Below are 18,373 nucleotides of genomic sequence, written 5' to 3'. Positions count from 1 at the left end.
GGCAGAGGGAGGATATGTTTTTTTAAAGAGAACCACACCATACTCCCCCCAGATCCCATTAGTGACACTAAAAGAGGCAGATTCTCAACTCAGATTAAATGTGAGGAAATACTAGGAAACCATGGGAGTAGTAACGGTGGGAGATTTACTGCGAGAGGGTACACTGATGGATTTTGGTGCACGTGCTTCAGAGACCGGCATACATGGAGGGAAACATATAATACATGCCTCGTTCACCGCGACACTGAAACGGAATTTGTCAGGAATAGAATGGTTGCTACATGAAGACAACAAGATAAAAACTTTTAATGATATTTCAGAAAGGAGGCACGCTGTATCAACAATATATGAGCTAATAATGTCCCAGAGTTTGGATACCCTGGTGTGGACCAGGCGCAGTTGGGAGGCGGACTTTAAGGAGGAATTGTCAGATGCAGCATGAGGTAGAACACTGGCTTAACATAAGAAAGTGTCCAGGAATGCGAAGCTTCAGCTAATCCAATTGTACATAACACATAGGGCGTATCTAACCCCTGGGAAAATAGCCAAATTTGATAAAGGCACTGAACAAAAATGCCCAAAATGTGGAATGATTGATGCTGACTTTTTTTTTGTTTTTTTAAAATAATTTTTATTATTTTATAAACAACACTTCAAACATTACAACCAATTAGGACGTTCATGATTAAGCTTCAAACATTATATTGCAGAATGCGCTCTTCAGTCCTCCCCCCTCCCACCCCACTAACTTGAGCCAGTATACCCATTGCATCCACCTATACATCTTCAGGCGTGTCTACTATCACCATCACTTCCGCGCTGTCATCGCTGTGGTCGGCCTGGGAGGGACCCGCCATTGAGGTCACCAGTTGTCTCCATGCTATTAGGGGGCCCACCTCCCCCCCCCCCCCCTAGTAACGGCTTCATACCAGTAGGCCGTTTCAGCTTCTGCCCACTTTAAAAGGTCTGCCCACCACAACTCAATTCTGGGCCGATGGGCCGCTTTCCAGCACATTGCAATTCTCCGTTTGGCCAAGATGTATGCCAGGTCCCTCATCTTGCTAATTTGTCTCAAGTCACGTGGTCTAGTCAAACCCCCAAGCATACATGCCCACGCCGACTCCACATCCAGCATGACCCCTCTATCTGCTAGTCGTGTTTTCAGTTCTGTCCAAAACCTACCCACCTCCGGGCAAGCCCAAAACATGTGCAGCAACCCCGCCTCTACCTCCCTGCACCTAGGGCATTTCTGTATTGCTGGGCAGCCAATACTAGCTATCTTGCCTGCGGTCAGATATGTTCTATGAGTGACATATAATTGGATCTGCTGAAGTCTCGCGTTACGGGACACCTTCTTATGATACCTTTGAGCTCTATCCCATTGTCCATCCGTCATGGGTGCACCCACCTCCTCCTCCCAGTCTCGCCTTAGTTGGAGCAACTCCCTCCCCGGCCTAGTGCTCAGCAACTCATATATACGAGATATTTCGTGCCCCCCCTCTAAGACATCATACATCGTCTCTATGATGGCATCCGGTTGTTCTGCAAGCACTGCCTCAGGCCATCGTTCTCTCACTAGTTTAATGATTCTAGAATAAGCGATGTGTTGGCCCTTATGCACCCCGGTGTCCTCCACTAAACTCTGAAAGTCCAATAACACCCCCTCATGCCATATATCACCAAGGGTAGCTAGACCCACCGGTTCCCAGTATCTACGGACCCCTTTTATCAGTTGGGAGTCTCCCCCACACAGCGCCACTAGTGGCACCTGCAGAGAAAACGTGGCCGGGTCTCTGGCTTTCTGCCATGCCCTATGCCTCACCTCCCAGCCAAGCACCAACAATCTCGCCATCCCCAATACCGTTGATTTAGGCAGCCATACTGTCTCCCTGAGGAAGTAGGGAGCTGGATCCCTTCGCAGCAGCCTAGCTTCTGCCGTTTCCTCTTCAGGCAAACACCTTGCCACATATTGCAGCTGACCAGCCATGTAATATAACTCGAAGTTCGGCAGGTTTATGCCCCCCCTGTCACACAAGTTTTTTTTAATTTCCAGAGGGCCACCCTGTTTCTGGAGTTGTGCCAGATGAAACCCCTGCACAAGCTGTGGAGTTTGACAAAAAAGCATTTGGGGATCACATACGGGATGTTTACGAAAAAGTGTAGCAATCTGGGCAGGACTACCATTTTAAGCAAAGCTGCCCTCCCCATCATGGCCAGGGGCAATTTGGACCAAAATCCCATGCTATTTTTAATACCATAACTGCCTTCTCCGTATTGTGTTTATGTTCCGCCCCCGTCGTGTGGTATATATCGATACCTAGGTATCAAAATGTCTCGGTTCCCCATGGTATTGGCAAGACGGGCAGATTTCTCCATGGGGTGCTTTTATACCTCCCCAGGGGGAACACTCTAGACTTCCTAGGATTCACTGCTATGCCCGAGAGGATAGCGTAACGTTCCACCACATCCTAGACATATTGAAGGTTCTCCTCCAGGAAGCGCAGATACAAAAGCATGTCATCGGCGTATAGTGATATAAGGTGAGTACCTCCCACAGTCCGGGTCCCTATCTCCCCGTATTGTTGTCTAAGGCACACTGCTAGTGGCTCTAATGCTAGGATATATAGCATGGGCAACCAAGAGCATCCCTGTCTAGTGCCCCTGATAAGTTGCCATTTATCTGAAATTATAGCACCCGTTTTAACCCTTGCAATTGGGGAGCTGTACAACATCTTGACCGATCTCAGATACCCCGGCCGCATCCCATATGCTTTCAAGGTCGCCAGCAACCAAGGCCACCTCACCGAATCGAAGGCCTTGACTGTATCCAGCGAGACAATTGCCAGCTCGCCGGGGTCTTTTTTCTGTTTGATCAATGATGTGATGTAATCTCCTATGATTGTCAGTTATATTTCTATCAGGCACGTAGTCCGTTTGGTCATGGTGTATCAATTTGCCGATGACTTGCATAAGTCTGTTAGCCAGCACAGAAGTAAGGATTTTGCTGTCCTGGTTGAGCATCGACAGGGGCCTGTATGACCCACAGTCTGTGCTTGTCTTGCCCGGTTTCAAGAGCGGAATGATCACTGCTTCCCGTAAGGATGCAGGCAGCCTCCCACGTTCGTAAGTCTCATTAAGCATGGCCAGTAGCGGCGGGAGCAACTCTTGTTTATACGTTTTATAGAATTCACTGGGTAGGCTGTCTGATCCCAGAGCTCTGCACGTGGGCAGGTGCTGGATCACTGTCTCTAGTTCATCTGAGGTAACTGGGGCATCCAGGTCTGCCCGTTCCAAGTCATCTAGCGCGGGCAAGCCTATGTCTTCTAGTGTTTCCTGGATCTCTTGGCCCCTATTTTCCCCCCGTCCTCATATAGGCATTTATAGAATCTACAGAACTCTTCATTTATTCCCTCTTGGGTATCCCAGATCTGGCCCTCTTCGCCTCTAACTTCTCTAATCACAGGTTGTGGTGTCTCGTTTTGTATAACCAGGCCAGAAATCTGACCGGCTTATCTCCTCCTGCATGCTGCCTTTCCACATATTTCTTATAGTTCAGCTTACATAATCTATCCCAAAGGTCACTACTAGTTTGCTGCAGCAGTGTCATCCTCTCCCCCTCCTCCCGAGAGGCACCGCCCTTACGCATCATGGCCTCCAGTTCCCTTTTCTGTTTCTTGTAGTTTCTGTGCTATGCCTCCTTGGATCCCTTTGGATTTTGATAAGGCTACACCCCGCACTACCACCTTGAATGCCTCCGATACTGACCCCACAGATTGCACGCTGCCGGTGTTAATGTCAAAGTACTCAGTGATGGCCTCCCTCAGGTCCTCCCGGAATTCCGAATCCTGTAGAGCCTCCGCTCTAAGCTTCCACGTCGGGATCCGCGCCCTAGTGGGTTGGTATCACCAATCCAGGACCAGAGGAGAGTGGTCCGAAAGCCCCCTGGCCTTATATTCTGCGCCCACCATTTCTCCTGCTATCTCAGCAGCGGCAAACACATAATCCAGCCTCGTGTACAGGCCATGTGGCGCCGCATAGTGCGAGTACTGCCTGTCTACTGGGTGCAGCTGCCTCCAGACATCTACAAGCTTAAAGTCCGTCAGTAGGGCGTGCAACACCTTAGCAGCTGGGGTGAGTTTGTCTGGCTTGCCATCTGACCTGTCCATCTTGGGGTTCAGAGTGCAGTTGAAGTCCCCACCCCATAGGAACGCGTCACCCACCAAGGGGGTAATTTTACCATATAGAGTCCTAAAGTAAGCTGCTGTATCTTGATTAGGGGCGTATAAATTTACAATGCTCACTTCCCGATTTTCCAGCGTCCCCTGTGCTACAACCATTCTGCCTTCCGGGTCCACCGTCGACCGAGTCCAGCTGAAACAGTATGTGCGGTGCTACCCATATGATGACTCCCCTAGCGTAAGCTGAGTATGTAGCTCCCGTGACACAGCCCCTCCATTTCTTCTTGACCACCTCCAGTTTCTCTCTAATGAGATGGGTTTCCTGTAATAATGCTATATCAATCCTCATCCTTTTTAGGTACATCATTACTTTATTGCCCTTTAGGTAACTATTGAGGCCCCTCACATTCCAGGTCACCACTCTAAGGCTACCAGATGCCATTTATCTGATGTCCTGCATTCCCTCCCAGTCTCCCCTTCCGCCCCAGATGACACAAAGTTTGGCTTACTCCCCTCCTGCTCCCAACAAACTCCCCTCCCTCCCATCCCCCAACTTCAAACCACTGCACACAGCCCTTTCCCTCCCCCCTCCCTGCACAACCCCAACAAGTGCCCAGCTCCATCCCTGGATCTCAGGCCACCCCGCGTTTGGTCCTGCCTCGAAATGCCCAGACCAGGAACCCAGCAGGGGTCACCAGGCTACCGGTGACCTAACTAAACTTCTCGTTATGGGGGTGAGAGGTCTGGCTCCGTAAAGCTCCCATACTGATATCAGAGATTCTAGTGCCAACGGATCATACATATAACTATAGCCCTGGGCATACTCCCCCACAGGTTATCTATATTCAAGTCCCATTGTCACAAGCTGTGGCACCCTGGGTGCTCCAGACCCATGTTACTTATCTTCTCTTCCTTCTGTCTGGATACCCGATTCTTGGGGGCAACTCTGCGCGTCTAACCATCCCATGGCGTCCTCCGGGGTGTCAAAAAACAAGGTTCTGCTCTTGTGGAACACCTTCAATTTTGCTGGATAAATCAACATGTACTTGTGGCCCGCTTCCCGCAATCTTCTTTTTACAGACCCAAAGTTCATGCGACTGCGCTGCACCTGCAAGGTATAATCCGGGTATGCCGTTATGTTTGCCGACCCCCTCTGTATTGTACCACCCTTCCGAAAGTGTTCAAGGATTTTTTCATGATCTCGATAGTTCAGGATCTTATCTATCACCGGTCTAGGGGGGTTTCCCGGCGGCGGCCTCCTCATCAGGGCCCTGTGCGCTTTCTCCACAGTGAACCCCTGGGACAGGGCTCCCCCAGTTATCTCCCCAAGCATCAATGACTCGATGAATTTCGTGGGGTTGGTTCCCTCAGCACCTTCCGGCAATCCGACGATACGAATATTGTTTCTTCTGGCGCGTCCTTCTGCTTCCTCCATCCTGCTCTCCAAGTTGCCCACGCGTTGCACTAGGGCATGAAGTTCTGATTTATGGGTTGCACAGTCCACCATATTTGGGCCACCTCTTTTTCCAGGTCACCCGTGCGCTCAGCTAGTGACCTTACATCTTGCCAGAGAAGATTTACCTCTTCCTGCACCGCCCCGACTTTGAGCTCAAGTGCAGCTTTCAGTTAGTTCATGGTCAGTCCCAGTTTAGTCTCCCAGGCCACTTTCAGGTCTGCGATCGCTGCAAGTATCTCCTGCTTGTGTCTGGGCCCCCGTCGGGGGGTCTTGTCTTTCTTCCTGGCCCCTTCAATGCCCGGTGGAGTTTTAGCGTATTCATAGAGTGTGGGTTGCTTGCTTTTCAGTCTTATAGGTTTGACGGACATCGTGATGCTTCGGAAACGTGTGGGCTGGCCCCACCGCTCACGGCCCCCAGCCCGAGCAAGCTAAATCGCCCAAGGCGTCAGGGCCCTGCTTGGTCGTGTCGAGGGTGTTCTCAGACTGCCTGTTTTACACCTGGACGGGCTGTGTCGTCCCACGTAATCATGTGGGTTTATTCCTTCCACTCGGATCTCGGGGTCCAGCCCCAGTTGGTTCAGATCCCCAGGCACCCTTCCCGGTGCTTATGCGGCTCCCCAGGCGTGTATACTGCCTCTATGTGTATCTCGTGGCACCACCGCAAGTTTCCGTCCTCACCACCCCTGTGGTGTTTTGAGGCTTCACCCCAGATCTGCCGTGCCGGCAAGCCACGTTACAAATTCCACAGGGCTTCAGTGTTGCGCTTAGAGCGAGCAGCGACCCTTTGCATAATAATTTGCTGCCATATGCTGGGGGGGGAGACATCTCCTTCCTCTCACCTGTGCAGAGGGTGTCTGGGCTCCGGGACCAAGTGGGGCCTCATGCTGCCTTCATAATGTCCACCATGCATCCCCATTGGGCACAGCGCCTCACTTATGGCCATACGTCTGAATGCAACACAAAGCACCCCGTCAGAACCAGGGCTGCATACTACGCGTGTGAACTGAATGCCCCCATCCGGATCCTGCAGGGCTCGCGCTGCGGGAACAGCCGGGCCGTAACGCTGTGGGCGCTCTTCGTCTCAGAGCTCTCCGCGGCTCCAATCCGCGAGGAGGGCTAAGGCTGTCTTGCCTCCCCGCCCGCAACGGGTTTCGTCGCTCAGGGGCGTAGGGGACCGCAAGCGTCCCAATCCTGTTAGTGTCCTCCGGGGACGGGCTCCCGGGTATAGCAATATCGGGCCATTCCCACAGCGGGTCACACACGCCCGATGCGGCCAGTCTCCTGCTCTCTCCAGCTGCGGCGGCAGCCGCGTCTCCCTACCTCCGTCCACCAAGGGGCCCCGGGGTGGGCTTCAATATGGGCGCATTCGCCCGCTGGGCACCGGGCTCCACACGCCTCCGCTCCAGCAGGCGTACCAGGGCTGCAGCGCGTCGCCGCACGTCACAGTCCTTACCCGCCGCTGTGCCACAGCCGTTCCATTGTTGGCCGCCGGAGCCTTTTTTAGCTCTACTTGGCGGCCATTTTGGGGGTCTCGGCCCCAAGGACTGCGAACACAGCGGAGCTCCCAGGGCGGTCCTCTTTCAACGCATAGGCTCGAGTTTTTCAGGATGTCTGTGCAAACTCTTCATAAGCAGGTCCGCGATCTTCCAGGACTTCAGTGCCTATATTTGTGCACGTATTTGCAGGATCAAACACCGGATCTCGGGAGCTCTCCCAGAGCTCGACTGCTCACATGGCTCTCGTAGCCACGCCCCCCGATTGATGCTGACTTGATACATATGTTCTGAGCGTGTGGTAAGATCCAACAGTATTGGGACCACATATCCGGGGTCTTAGCCAAGGCGAGTATTACATTGGACAGAGGGTCCCCCAAGGCATGTATGATCAGCCTTTTTGGGCGCCCTAAGCGGGCGAGACATGTGGCCAAGCTAAAGGACCTGGTATACATTTTAGCGAAACGCAAAATAGCGATGGGCTGGAAAATGCATAACAGTCCAGAAGTAAACCAGTGGTGGAACGACCTTCAGAAATAGACACTAGCTTAAACCGTAGTGTGGGAAGAGGAGGCCCATAGAGGCAAAGGGGAACAAAGTACAAACTTAGTTTCATGGAAGTACATGGTGCAGGATCTGATAGCCTCAAAGCACACCGGAAAGCAGGCAACGGTAACCCGTCTTGAGAGGCGGATTCTGGGATGTACTAGGAGACAGTCAATGTGGTATAATGCAAGCTGGCGTATAGGCTGGGGTTGGTCTGGTGGAGACACGCAGACATGATCCAGTTGTATAATATTATGTGAATGTTTCTGGAAGTCTGTAAGTTATATTGTAGTTAAAAAATAATAAAATAAATGTAAAACAAAAAAGATGACGGGAGGTGCCGTTTCCCTGGCGACAGGAAGGATCAATTGGACATTCTTTCACCATGTGACCCTTGTGACCCCGAGTGGTTCCAATTTACCTGGATTCGGGCTCAGGACTGCTGGTGATAGACAATAAGTTAAGTTCTGGAAATAGATGACTTGAATGATATTTTCTCTGTTCAGTTTTGCGTTCCAGGAGACGATAATCTAATTGTACGGTAATTGTAACCAGTTTAGCAAAAGTACCTGGATGGGCCACTCGAGCCAATTCATCTTTAAATTCTTTGGAAAAGCCCCTCGAAAACAACATAGCAACGTAGCACGAGTCTCTTCAGGCCAACCGGTTTCATCTGCTAATTGCTTGAACCTGGTCACATAAGACATCACATAGTACGATCCTTGTGAGTAATTCAATAGATTTTCCTGGGCAGTCTGTACAGTTTCAGGCCGTTTAAACATGCCTTTTAACAACTGTAGAAACATGTCAAAATTGTCCAACGCTGGATTCTGTGAGGTAACTAATGGAGTAACCCAGGCTAGAGCACTGCCCACCATGTTGGTGACCAAATAACCAACTGTTGCACGTTCTGACAAAAACTGATGAGGACGAAATGTAAACTGTATAAAACGGTGATCCAAAAATTCTTTACATTTCTTGGGAGTTGCATCAAATTTTATAGGGCCAGTTCCTCCTGTAGGTGATTCCATAGGGAAGTTCTACCTAAGTACCAGAGCCGGTTTCAAGGTTTGATTTTCAAGGTGCAGAGCTTGTACTTCGGCCGTTAGCCCCTTTAAGGCTTGAGTTGAGCCATCTCAGCAGGATAAGGTAGGTGTCGCAAACTGTCAGTTTTGCTAGACAGCTCCTACCTTACCAGAGACTTCCGTCAAATGCGGGTGTTGAAGAGAAAAGGTCTGTCTCAAGGAGAGGCCAGGCTGGCACCCCTATGTTAATTGCAGGGTGTTCAGCAGGACTGCTGCAGAGCACAGACCCAACAGATCAGAGGAAAAACCCTGCACGGAATAAAGCCCCTCTGTGAATAGTGATGATATCCAGGTATAGATTTCCTGACTTTCAGAGTTGATAGCCAGCAAACAGACTTCCAAAGAAGATTTCCAGCAACAAACTTCCAAAGATGATTGCCAGCAACAGACTTCCAGAGAGCCAGGAGAAAATATGGAGTCCAGATCTAGCAGTGGCAGACAAGAGCAAAGTAACAAGAACTACAGAAAAGTAGAACAAAGGAGGACAGGAGTTCAGAATAACGAGGAGTTCAAGGAAGAAGAGAGCAAAAGACAACCACTGTAGCAATTTACAGGACGGTTGCGACACTGCGAATCTCTTCCGGTATTGGAAGAAATAGATTCCAACACACATTCCGCAAGCGAACGGCAGCGCATAAAGTCTAGACCATTACTTGTGCCTGCCAAATATGCCGGGGGGTGGGGGACAATAAGGCATAACGGAATCGCGCTGCGCTGGCGCCCATGACGCACGTATTATTTTACCACAAGGTGCTTACTTAAATGGCTGTTGGATCGTTTATGATACCCACTTTTGGGCACAGTTGAAAAATACACATAGAAAAGTGAAGCATTTAGGTATTAATCATTAGGCTACAAACTAAGCTTTCAAAGGAATTTGGTCACCGAAATATATATATATATATATATATATGTATACCGCTGGTGAAAGTTGTCACCACTGCTAGCGGTTTTTCTGAAAATCCACCCTATTCAAATTTAACCACCAGCTGAGGAGGTCGTTGTGGAACACCTCCAGATCTTTTTCCAAAATGCCACCTCAACTGCTGGTGACTTAAAATGGTTTGTTTAACATTTCTTTGAGCCGTTTTCACCATCATTGTGTATGAAGAAATTGATTTATGTGCAGTAGTGACTCCTAACTAACATACATTTTATTTATCTAATAATATACATTTTATTTAATGCACATTAGGGTCCTTTCGGGCCCTTTTATGCATTGCATGGGTAAGGTGATGAGCGGTGACCAATCAGAGATGCCCACTTTTTAACCCTCTTTACATATTGCTTAGTAAAAAGGTTTTCCACTGAATGAACGGAAGCACCTGAGCTTCCCTTCTTCACAGTAAAAAAGAAAAAGTAGGGGCCAGTTTGGATTTTATACTTCTACCTCCTAGGTGGATTTTCTGCAAAAAGTCTGCCTAAAATACTACTGCCAATATTCCCATGGAACTCTGTGGATGGTATTTGATCAAACTCTGAATTGGGTGGACTGTAAAATCAGCAGTATTTGCGAAATACTTCAGATTTTTACCGTTACCACCCATCTCTGGATGACCCCCTGATTCTGTGATTGTTTTTGTTTTGTCCAGAACACTTATCTTATGTGACCCACAAAAGATACACTTGCAACATCAACAACAGATTCAGATATATCGATACAAAGTCACATGATCACTGATACATCCTTCCACCACACACACACACACACACACACACACACACACACACCCCCCCCCCCCCCATTGAATGTTGTTACTTCCCAACATTCCAGAGCACTCCCCAATGTTCAGAACCACTACATTGGCAGCAAACATATGTATTATTGTAACAGAGGAGATAAAGCCAAAAGTACTAGGAAGAGGAAGAGTACAGGAGCCGTGAAGGTCATTGACTGCGCTAGTCAATGACCCCGAACAGGCGTGAGGATTAAGTTATTAACAGAGAAGGACATTTACAATCCACATGGGAGGAACTGGATACAATGTATAAAAAGGAACAAAGAATATCAAACGTGTCAAGCACAGCAGTGTCGAGCATGGCCATGTCATAACCCTGCCAGGTCTGGCAGCAGGAGTGGACATGAACCGGGCTGATAAACGGGCACTGCTGAATGGCCACTGCTGAATGGTCAGAGGGAGGAGGAGGCCGGTGAAGTTCCTTGATAGTCCTCCACAGATTCTGCAGGAGCAAACCTGGGCAGAAGACCAAATAAGAGAGCGCAGTCGCAGAACCAACAAAAGAAGTACTGTGCAGCCGAAGGAGCAACAGCTGTTATCCAGCAGAGCTGGAGACAGGACCCATGGTCACAGGAAGTCCCGGTGATGTACTATGATGCCACACAAGGTAACTGGAAGTATGCAAGACCCGGCAGGGAAGTGACGGTAGAAGGGAGGCTGGTTCACAAAGCTCTCTCTCGCATTATTAGTGGGAAGCCCACTACTTGGTATAACCAGAGAAGCGCCTGGGACCCGAAAGCAGATACCAAGAGGAAATCTTCCTCGTCACATTGGGAAAGGGAAAATCACTAACCACCAGAGAAGAGTCTGGGACTTGAAAGCAGAGATCGAGAGCATTAGAGGAAATGTTCCTCGTCACAGTGGGAAAGGGAGAATCATTGACCGCCAGAGAAGGTGAATGGAGGATAGCACATGGGGCAACGTGCTGTTCTTGGAAGCAATACCATGCAGAGCAACAGAGGTTTGAATCCCGGATCCACACTTAGAAACCAAACTCAGCTTTGGTATTAGGCGTGATTTATAAAAAAAAACAATTAAATGAAATACATATGGGTCTGGAACATGGAAGGCGATATTGAGAGTATTAGAGGAAATCTTCCCTGTCACAGTAGAAAAGGGAGAACCCCTGACCACCAGAGAATGGTCAAATCCCCAACAAGATTTGGGACTTTGCTAACAACAAACCAGAGTGGCAAAGTGTACATTAAGCTGAAAGCAGTGAGAAAGAACTGTGCCAAGCAATACCTGGAGAAGGGAGTCATTCTCCTGGTACCAAACTAGGAGTTGTGTTAAAGACGCTAGGGCAAGGGAGTCGTTCCCCCTGGCTTTGTTGTGAACTGTGCCAAGCAATACCAGGAGCAGGGAGGCATACTCTTGGTCCTGAGCTGAGAGTTGTGCTGGAAACACCAGGGGAAGGGAGTCCTTCCCCCTGGTTGTATAGGAAACTGTATAGATCTACACCAGGAGAAGGTTGCCATTCTACTGGATGTGAAATTGTATAAAGACTGGGTGAAACCTGCAAGCCAGGGGAAAGGTAATCATTCCCCTGGCATTTTGTTTGGACATTATCCGAGAAGCAGGAGGGAGCCTTTCTCCTGAAGAACAAACTTTGTTTGTTTATCCTTTAGTTGTATTGTGAGGGATAGAAGTAGGTTGTGACACGGGATGGTGGAGATTAATTTGACGGACATTCTAACAGACACTTTAGTATTAGTTTTGAGGCAGTGAAACCCCTCTTGGAAGATGGGGATAGTGAGGACCTTTTTCTATGCACTAATAACAGTCTATAACCAAAACCATGCCACCTTTGTGTCGGCTTCCTTTTCGACACCCTTACAGCACATAAATATAGCGGTTTGTCCATGCTCCTCATCACAGGCGAATGCAGTTCCCTCTGCGTCCATTAATTGACATATGCAGCCAACTCCCCAAGAAAGTGCAACTTGGGAGCACAATAAAAGCCAAGTCCACTCAGCATTTTTGCTCTGCATTGTCCAAGTGCAGACCCCATAGCCACAATTTCCAGCAAGACCCCAACCATTGCTTCTTGTAAGGCAGGTGAAGTGAGTTATGGGTTAAAGGATGGGGCAGAAGGGGAACAGAGTCCTGAAAGTTAATTGTAAAGATCAGGAGTGCATCAATAATGTGATGCAAAGGAAGAACACTGGAGGGTCATGGGTATGAAAAATAGGGCAAATGAGACAGGTTCACAAGTGGAATTGTCAGTAGGTTGATTGACTATTGCTGAGATCTGTGCCTGACCTGCATGCCACTGCACCAGGTCGTGAGACTGGTTTTACCCACTTTTGTTTGTCTGACAAACCGATGTATGCTTGCTTCATGAATATAGATTTCAATTAAGACTACTCTTATATTTTTCAGGTTGCATTATAATATGACTTGTGCTTGTAAAGTGCACACAATTGTATAGCCTAAGATTATAATTATACCCTTAATCTGTTCAATTGTGTGTACTCTCAGAGGCTTTCGCCACAGGATACAGACTATTAATATGCTTCCCCCTTGTAGATTACTTGGTGCTTTGAAAGCAATATTTATTGAATAGTGTACTATTTTACCCCTTTATTGACTTTATAGAATGTGTTTTGTTGTTTCTAAAGTTGACAATGGAATAGGAGAAGATGAAGTTTCCCCTGCTCTTGAAGTTAGAAACTGTGGAACCAGGAAGGCAGGGCTCAAATACACACTTACTACATTGTGATCCTGAGCAAATTACCTTTGATCTCTCTTATTTTCCATTTCTGTAGAGTAAGTCTCACTTGTTAGGCAAAGTTTGTATGCAGTACCCTCTTGGAACACTACAAACAACTCCGACTACAGGTATAGGAAACCCAACCTTTGGTATAAGCTTGTACTACACAGTTTTGGTATCGTTTTGAGCAGCCAGGCTTATCTCAAGAGGGGTCAATGTGAGCTGTAGGGGAGTTACACAGAGATTCACAGTGACAAGTATTCAAATAAACTCTTACACACAAGGTTTCTTGAATAAACAATAATTAATTTATTTATCAGTCAGTTAGAATAATCCTTCTCCAGAAGGGAGCAATATAATAGTAACACACAAATACACTTCAATACTGCACACTCTTAGTTTCTAAATCAGTAAAGACCCTTTTGGGATGGTCCACAGACACAACCCACACCCTCAGGTGACTTCAATAGCTAGGGTGCTGGGGATGTTGATATCTTACTTTTTGCATTTAGAATACTGTTATCAGTTGGTAAAAGGAAAAGGTTCTTAGAACAACAAGAGACCATAAATATTCCTAAGCAGGCAAATACGTTTGGATCCCCACAGCAGAGTCATTCAGTATAACAGGCTAGGCCAAGTCAATGGCAAAAAGTCTTATAGGATGAAGCACTTGTGGTAGGTAAGTAGAAAAGTCTTTGCACAATGTTTTAGAAGTCTTTGAGGAAAAGAAGAATCAAATGTAGGGCCACACGCCATTAAACTTGTGAGTAGTAGAAGATGCAAGCAACTCTAAGGCAAGAGGTAAGTTCTCTCAGACTTTGTACAGTACCTTTACAATGAAGAAAAGATGCAGCAGATGACTGCTATTCCTGTGCAGCTCTGTGGATCTCACTGTTCCTGGGCCTCAAACGTGGGGACAAGAGGGAGGACATCGGGGGACTCATGCACTGCACTGGCACAGCAACCGGTAAACTTCACTTTCAGTGGCTGTTCAGTTTTTCAGCTCCTCGCGTCTACCGCAAATAGCAGCACTGCGATTCCTGGCTGTCGAGATGGACTTTCCTGGCTTCTGGGGTTCCGCCCTCTGTGGGGGGGGGCTCAGACTCGGCCAGTCCTGCTTCCTGGGAGTCCGGAGGATCTTCCTGAAGCTCCAGGCCAGCTTAAAAGCAACGCACACAATCTGGTGTTCCTCTCCCTGGCTATACGGTTTCCAGCAGCAACTCGTCCTTGCAGGGGCTTCTCTCTATGCCAACTTGGCATTTCGGCACTACAGCAGGCCTTCACCGGGCAAACCAACGCTCCAGGAGTTGCAGCAGGCGTCGTCTTCAAGTTCTTCTTCGGTTCCTTCATTCAGTGGTCGACCTTGCTTTCCAAGCCAAAAGCCTCACCTTTTATTCAGTTTTCTCCCATTCATTCCACCCTAGCTGTCAATCACCCAGCAGGGTGGCTGTCCTTGCCGGACAGTCAGCCAGCTAATCACTACAGAGTGCATTTGGTTCTCCTAGGAGACTAAGCACAGGGAGTTTCGGGCACCTCCCTCACTTCATGCCTATCCAAGACGCCCTGGAGCCAGAGGCGGGCTTCACTCGTGAATCCCACCAAAAGCAAAGCCATCAATAGGACCAAACCTGGTTTGGCGTGCAAAATAAATCTCAAGAAGGACCTTTCCACAAAGAAATGGCGAAAAAAGAAGACCGGGCCATTTTGACAAAAATTGCACCCTTGGGTGCTTTACTGTAGCTGTGAACCCGCGGTAAATGCACACCATGGTAGTTAAAACGAAACCACTGCCACCAGCCATTCAGTGAGAAAAGGGTAACATAAAAAATGTTACATGAGAAGCTAGACAAAGGGGATATTGGTTTATGGCCATTTCATCTAAAACCATTGCATCTAATGCCATTCCATGGAAATGTTTCCATCTAAAACATTTCCATCTAATGCATTTTTTTTTGTTGGGGCGTGCCCCCCCAAACTCCCTTTTTTTACCCTTTAAAATGCACCTAAACAAAAATTAACACTTTACCCCCCAAAAGCATGCATTAGATGGACATTTTTTTGATGGAAATATTTCGATGGAATGGTATTAGATGGAATGGGTTTAGATGAATTGACTAGATATCGCGATACTAGGTAACCCCTCCAGCACCCTATTGTAAGATAGTGTGTGCTGGGTCTAGAAAGTTAAAATGTAAGTAAAGTCAATTTCACTTTACTGCTCTGGGAAACAGTAGTTTATCCCAGATAATGTATTTAACCCCTGGGGAAATCTAACAGGCTCCATAATCAAAAGAAACACAAAGCTCAGAAATCACATTAAAATACATGAGAGAGTGGGAAAAAGGGTCTCACTCTCTCCAGGTTAAGAAAATCAAGTCCTCAAAATCCAGCAAAGCTTCTGGGGGTCTCTAAGGTGGAGGGAATTGGCACATTTTTGAGAATTCTCCCTAACATCACTCATTTGGGTTTATATCCTATAAATAGTTATTTTGACCATTTATAAAATGCATACTAGTGAGGAGGCAGGATGCCAAATGAGGTTCCTTTGTTGTGGGAGTGTGAGTAGGCAGGGAAGTGTGCGTTTTCTGATGTGAGGTGGCGGCTGGAAGACAGTCACGTTTCTTTTGCTATGCCAGTTCATGTTTGCCTGTGAGAGCAAAGCCAGGCGCCTGATTAATCAATGGTTTGGCTCTACTAATGAATTCTCTAGCTTCCTCGCCTCTTTGCATTGGTCTAAAACTAGAGATAGGATCAGATGGGTTGGCAGATTTAGCCTGCTGTGAAATTACAAACTGGGACATGAGACCTGGGCTTAAATCCCAGATTTCCCATTTCAACAGTCTATTATCCTGGTGAAGCCATTTTACTGTTTGGTATGTGGGAGATTTTTCTGGCATCAGGTCTCTAAGAAACCACAAACACAACTGAAAAATATGTTGCATAACGGGAAAGTAATTCTGACATTGTCTACCATATGTACTTGAGAATGTGTGGGACGGGGAGAGGTTGGTACTGAGTTTACTTGTTCTTGAAGTTGGACAGCTGCATTTTGTGTCTGGGCCACGACAATATGGGTCAGAAGATTACATTGGCCCCGCAAGCTAAATGCTGCCAGACCTCCCCTGTTTTTTAAGTTTTATTAAATAAACAGGGATTCAAACTGTTTTATTGAAATTACCTGGTCTTTCTTTTGAAATCTGTAAAGTGTAAAAGCATTTAAAGGTATGAAATGAATTACTGCTCTGCTTTATTTTTTTCACTTTTGTCTGGAACTTGGGGAGCAAAGATATGCACACCATAACAAGATTTGAATGAAAGGTTTGGAAGGGTGGAGCTAAAGGTAGCACCCGCTTATAGGATCATCACCACAGTGAGCAGGAACTCCTTGTGGAGAGCAAAGAGCTAGGTGTGTGTGTGTGTTTGTGTGTATGCAGTGTGCAGCAACTCACTTGAATATACGTTTCAAGAACTGTCACTTTTCCATCAAGTTCAATAATAAAGGTATTGAAACATTGTATCTGAGTGCTTTCCAGAGGCCTATAAATGTTCTAAGGTAAAGGGGAAGGTTTTCGAGTCCAAGCCCTCAAATTATGCATAGTTTAAACAAAGTGAATTAATCTGCATCTGTTCAATATCCTGCCTTTGATAAGAACTCGACTTTGACGTACTACAAATAGCACAAAGTACATAGTATCTTTTTAGTCATTGCATAAATTCAGCTAGTTTAGAAAGAACATACGTTTAAAAATGTGGATAAGATACTTATCTGAGAATCCCACATTGTCAATACATGTGTATTGTCATATGCGCATATTTGCATGGCACCAGTGGTCTTGGAGTTAAATGTAACTGCTGGTTGAAGTCTGTTTCAAGCTACCCAGGGTCATATAAGATATAACTGGGGGAGTCCAATAGCTTCCAACTATTTCAGTCCATAAGTATTATGACGGCATCTTCTGTTATTGTAGCGTTCTTTTTGAAAGATTTAGCTGTTGGACTTTTTATATTAAATCATGCTGTCATCTACTCATGTTTGTGTTTATGAATTCTGCCATTATTCTCTGGGTTTAAATACTGTTTCTTTTCTGATTTGCCAGTTTTTTTAACTAGTGTCATCGTTCACTGGACTGAGCTGAGATTTGGATCCGACACGATGTCCACACGGCGGGGGCATGGCCCCGACATGGCTCCTTTTCTCACTCAGGCAGATAACACTGAAGAAGGGGAGTCCGACACAGATCCTTTCCTAGAGGACCATGTAAAGACCCCAAGGATGGTTGGAGGCTGCGAGGGAGAGCAGTTGGAGGTCGTCACTGGCATCTCGTATCGTCATTCTGTTGTTATCGTGGTCATCCTCTGCTTTATTAACCTACTAAACTACATGGACAGATTCACAGTGGCAGGTGAGGGTTCATTTCAGTTATCAGAGAAATTGGTGTTCCAGAATCGGGTGGTCAAATTGTGTGTTAGGAAAAGGGTGGTAAATTGGGTTAACTGTGATCAGTCAGTCTCCTTGGTCTTTCGATTAAATGAGTGTGATAAATTATTTGAATCATTTTTCCAATGTGTAGGGAGAACACCTATAAGAAGAATGGGTGTAATTTGTTATCAGATAAATGTATTCCTCTCAACTATCACGCTTTTGGCGGGTGTCACCTGGCATGTAACCAGTTCACTCACCTGCCAAGCTCCTTACATGCCAATACACTTCAATGGGCACTCACCTGCCAAAAACAAAATTGCCGGTTTTCACCTGCACTGGGATACAAGGTTGAGAGCTTTGCAAATGGGAGAAACAGATGATCCGACCATAGGGTATGGTGGATTAGCTCATCAATTGGTTCAGTTTATTATACATCAGTGGGTGTGTCCATTTGGCAATTTACTTAGAAGTCTGTATTTTGCAGTAGTGAGGGACTGAACCAGGGCAGGGGAACAGAGCATAGTCTGTATGGGAAAGGGACCATCTGCTCATAGCTGCTGTTGACTGTGGGAGGCAGGAACAATCAGTCTGCGTTTTTGTACAGTTGTAATGCAGACCACTGATGTAGGTTGGTGACAGATTTCAGACAGTACATACAGCAGTAACCTAGTCATGAGGGTTGCAGGAATAGGTCATAAAAAAGGCAGCTCTTGGGTTAGTGGATTGGGGAAACTGATGTG

The 18,373-nt window shown here is 47.0% G+C and overlaps 1 protein-coding gene across 2 annotated transcripts in view; it reads left to right on the top strand.

Annotated features, from left to right (window-relative positions):
- SPNS1 (SPNS lysolipid transporter 1, lysophospholipid) overlaps positions 1–18,373 on the top strand; it is an 824,969-nt gene that overhangs the window by 64,695 nt on the left and 741,901 nt on the right. For both annotated transcript variants that reach the window (XM_069652177.1, XM_069652176.1), the window contains exon 2: positions 17,308–17,613. In XM_069652177.1, coding sequence (XP_069508278.1) covers positions 17,364–17,613 — 250 coding nt within the window. In that variant the 5' untranslated portion in view covers positions 17,308–17,363. The remainder of the gene's footprint in view (positions 1–17,307; positions 17,614–18,373) is intronic.

This window comes from Ambystoma mexicanum, chromosome 3p (genome assembly GCF_040938575.1).
Source record: "Ambystoma mexicanum isolate Mex_15411 chromosome 3p, UKY_AmexF1_1, whole genome shotgun sequence".
Lineage (NCBI taxonomy): Eukaryota > Metazoa > Chordata > Amphibia > Caudata > Ambystomatidae > Ambystoma > Ambystoma mexicanum.
The sequence above is the reverse complement of the archived record's forward strand: the minus strand, read 5'-3'. Positions and strand labels throughout refer to the sequence as shown.